Source organism: Gossypium hirsutum, chromosome A07 (genome assembly GCF_007990345.1).
Source record: "Gossypium hirsutum isolate 1008001.06 chromosome A07, Gossypium_hirsutum_v2.1, whole genome shotgun sequence".
In the NCBI taxonomy this organism is placed as follows: Eukaryota; Viridiplantae; Streptophyta; class Magnoliopsida; order Malvales; family Malvaceae; genus Gossypium; species Gossypium hirsutum.
The window spans coordinates 26291846-26295365 of NC_053430.1; the positions used below are offsets into that span (position 1 = coordinate 26291846).

At 29.5% G+C, this 3520-nt stretch overlaps 1 protein-coding gene across 1 annotated transcript; it reads left to right on the forward strand.

The window, feature by feature from the left end:
- The first annotated feature begins 2195 nt into the window (after window positions 1-2195).
- On the forward strand, window positions 2196-3101 carry LOC107953090 (uncharacterized). Its single transcript, XM_016888314.2, has 2 exons — window positions 2196-2626; window positions 2911-3101. Exons 1-2 carry the CDS (start codon window positions 2295-2297, stop codon window positions 3017-3019), a joined length of 441 nt encoding a protein of 146 aa, XP_016743803.1. The 5' UTR covers window positions 2196-2294; the 3' UTR covers window positions 3020-3101.
- Window positions 3102-3520: the final 419 nt, after the last annotated feature.

Here is a 3520-nt window from a genome sequence, read left to right on the forward strand (position 1 = left end):
TCCACGTTTTCTAAAAACCCTTTAAAACAAAAGAAGTGTTTGATGTTTGGGCAGTTTGGGGAATAGTGCCCTATCGTGCTGGGTTGCAATCTCCCGTCTGACCGAAATAATCAAATATCTCTCCGGGATTTCACTCGTATTTTCCAAAGTGAGGCAATGATCAATGTTTGGGAATTCGAAGAATCGTGCCCTACTGTGCTGGGTTTCGATTTTTCGTTGGACTAAATAGTTGAGCATCATTTCGTGATTTTCGAATTATAAATTTCTGGACATCGAAACAAGAAAATTTTTGACGATTAACTCAGGTTATTCAACTTTTATTTAAAAAAAGCCACATTTCAAAAACATTTTTAATTTTAGACATAAAGACAATATTTAATCGATTTGGTACCAATTTTGGGCGTAGTGAGGGTGCTAATCCTTCCTCATGCATAACCGACTCCCAAGCCCGTTTTCTAAAATTTTTGTAGACCAAAATTGTTGTTTTAGTAAATCATAAATGTTTTATTAAAATAACCAAATTTTTAGGTGATCCGATCACACCAAAACAAAAGATCGGTGGCGACTCCATGCATTTGTTTTTCAAAAGTCGATTACCCTTTTTTTAAAATTTTAAAATTTTTAAATCAAGGAATGGTTTCGACATATATAAAAAGAAAATCGAAAGGATATTTGGCTATTTAGAATCAACGAAAAAATCGAAACCCCGTAAGTTAGGGCACGATTCTTCGACGTTCCAAACGCGAAATATTGCCTTATTTTGAATTTTTTTATTATTAAATAATAGATAATTCAATATTTAAACAAAGGATGTTTATTTTGTTTGAAATAAAATAAAACGATCTAAGTTGGAGGAATGTATTGGGGCTTAATTCACAATACGATGCCATGGAATAAAAATGTAATAATGGGCATGGAATAATAATACATGAATAAAAATATTACAAGTGAATGACAATAATATGAACATGAATAAACAAATTAAAGAACACGCAATGACAATAATCTCACAACATACATCATTTAAAAGACCAACACTAATAATCAAAAGAATGAAATAATATAAAACAATTTGAAATAAATAATGAAACAATTTTGACTAAGTAATATATAAAAATGAGTTCAAAATAGATATTATAAAAATATAATTTTAAGTAAAAAGTATAAAATAATTTAAAATCATTAACATACAAAACAATTTAAAGTAAAATAAAGCGATTTAAAATAAATAACATATGACAATTTAAAATAACATATAAAAGGTCTAAAATAAATAATATAGAAAAAAATATTAAAGTAAATAATATACATAAAATAAAAATATTTTAATATAAATAATATATATGAAAATAAATAATGTATAAAGAGTTTAAGGTACACAAATAAATAAATAAGGGAAATAATTTGTAAAAGATTGAAAATAAATAAACAAATGGAAATAGAAACGAAATCATGGATGAAATTTAAAATCAACCACGTGAATAAATAATAATAATCATAATAGAAGTAAAATATAGAAATATATAAAATAATGTAAACAAAGGAACTTAAATTATTAAAGAAGGGTCGAAAAAATAATAATAAATAAATAAATAAGTAAACAAATATATTGTAAAGTAAAATAAAAGCAAACGCATAATAAGAAACAATATTGAAAAATAAGAAATTGAAGTGAAAACTAAAAAAGATTTTATAAAAAAATCTAAAGTGTAAGTATAGGTAAATCAATAAATATGAAAATAGAATAAAGTACAGAGGGTTGAACTTAAAAAATAAAATAGTTTTGAAATTGTATCTAGAGATATAGATAAATGATAAATGAAAATATATATATTAGATAAATATGTATCTATATATAAAAATAATAGCAATATATCGCAATAACGATTGATTTAATAGCATGATAATAAAGCAATTAGTTAAATGAGAAAAATAACAGAAAAATAGTGATAATAATATCAAGTTAATTCATTTAATAAATAAATAAAGAGAATAACAAGGAAAGGACTAAGTTGAAATCAAAACAGAATTAAAGGTATAAAATCTAAATGTTAAAACCGCATAAGGATCCAAATTGAATGCGCACGCAAAAGAAGGGGACTGATTGGGCAATAAACCCAAGCCCTCAAAACGCGACACTTTGATGCAGATCCAGATGAGTCAAGGGAAAAATACATGGGGCAAAATCAAGAAAAATAAAAGAAATGAATAGGATTGAATTAAAGGAAGGCGAAACATCGGAGGGACTAGATCTGAAAATAACCCATTAGGGCGAAACACACTGGTCTTGGCCTATGCGGCACCGTTTCATGTTCTCTACAAAAACAAAATTAAGAAACCCTAAACTAAACACTCAATCACTTAAAACAAAATCAAAACAAAACAAAACTTCCTTCCCTTCTCATTCGGCTGAACCAAAAAAAAGGGCTCGTCATTCAATCGTCCCTTTTGCTTCTCTGCTTGGCCGATCATGGGTTTCATCGGCGTCCCATGCGCCTCCACCTATCGTGGCTCATGGCTCGGGAACAAAGGAGACGGGAGGCGTCCATTGGTCCAAATCCATGCCGTTGAAAGGGTCTCCGATGGCTGAAACCGCGGGTAGGTTCCCTTCCCCGACCTCAAAAAGGTAAGCTTTCTCTTTTTTTGTGTGTGTTTTCTTTTAATATCTATATGTATGCACTATATTCAGAAATGAACTTACAAAGGAAATAACAAAAAAACAGAATGAAGGAACACCTTGATTTCTCCCTTTTCGATTGCTCTTTTTTGTGTTTTATACAATGGTTTTTTTATTTCCAAAATCCCCCCTTTCAAAATACAAATCGTTCTCCCCCATTACATTGAGATTGTGGCTTCATATATCCTTTTACAACTTGTTCTTTTTTAATTTATTTGTCTTTTCTGTTGCAGGCAAGTGGGGCAAGTGGAGGTGCTGCCATGGCAGCTAATGGCAGAGGTTAGGGGCGGCACTAGGGTCATGGGGCTAGGGTTTTTTTTGTTTAGATTTGTTTGGGCTTGATTTTTGGTTGTTGGGCCTGGAGGGGTTTGGCCCATTACAGTTATCATCTAAAACATTATTTAAAATTTAATTATTAAAGTAATAGACATTTTCTTTTCTCATCTTTCCTATTAAATAAAGATTAGGTGTCAATATTCAAAATAGGAAAAAAAAAAAGAAAAAAATTTCCCATGCTCGAAAATTTAAAGCTTTACGTGGTAGATTGGAAAGAAAATTAGAATGATGAAAAATTGAAGAGATGAAAAACTAGAAGGATGAAAAATACATAAAAGAAATAATGAAAACATTATAATTTTTCTAAGACAATTATATAAAATGGAAACACGTAAAATGCCATCAATATTTTCCATGTCTATACAGAAGGGCGCAAGAGAAGTTAATGTTACAGCTCACATATTAGCTAATACAATGAAAAAGACCTCATATATTTCTATTAGGTTCAAGGATATTTCTACAAAAAATTATTGAGCAAATTCAGATTGACGGGACTCAATTTGTAGT

What these genes read in the sequence shown, in the direction of transcription:
- LOC107953090 (XM_016888314.2), top strand. Translation starts at nt 2,295, where the DNA reads ATGCGGCACCGTTTCATGTTCTCTACAAAAACAAAATTAAGAAACCCT. An exon ending in CCTTCCCCGACCTCAAAAAG is followed by an intron (nt 2,627 to 2,910) that starts GTAAGCTTTCTC and finishes TTTCTGTTGCAG; the next exon opens with GCAAGTGGGGCAAGTGGAGG.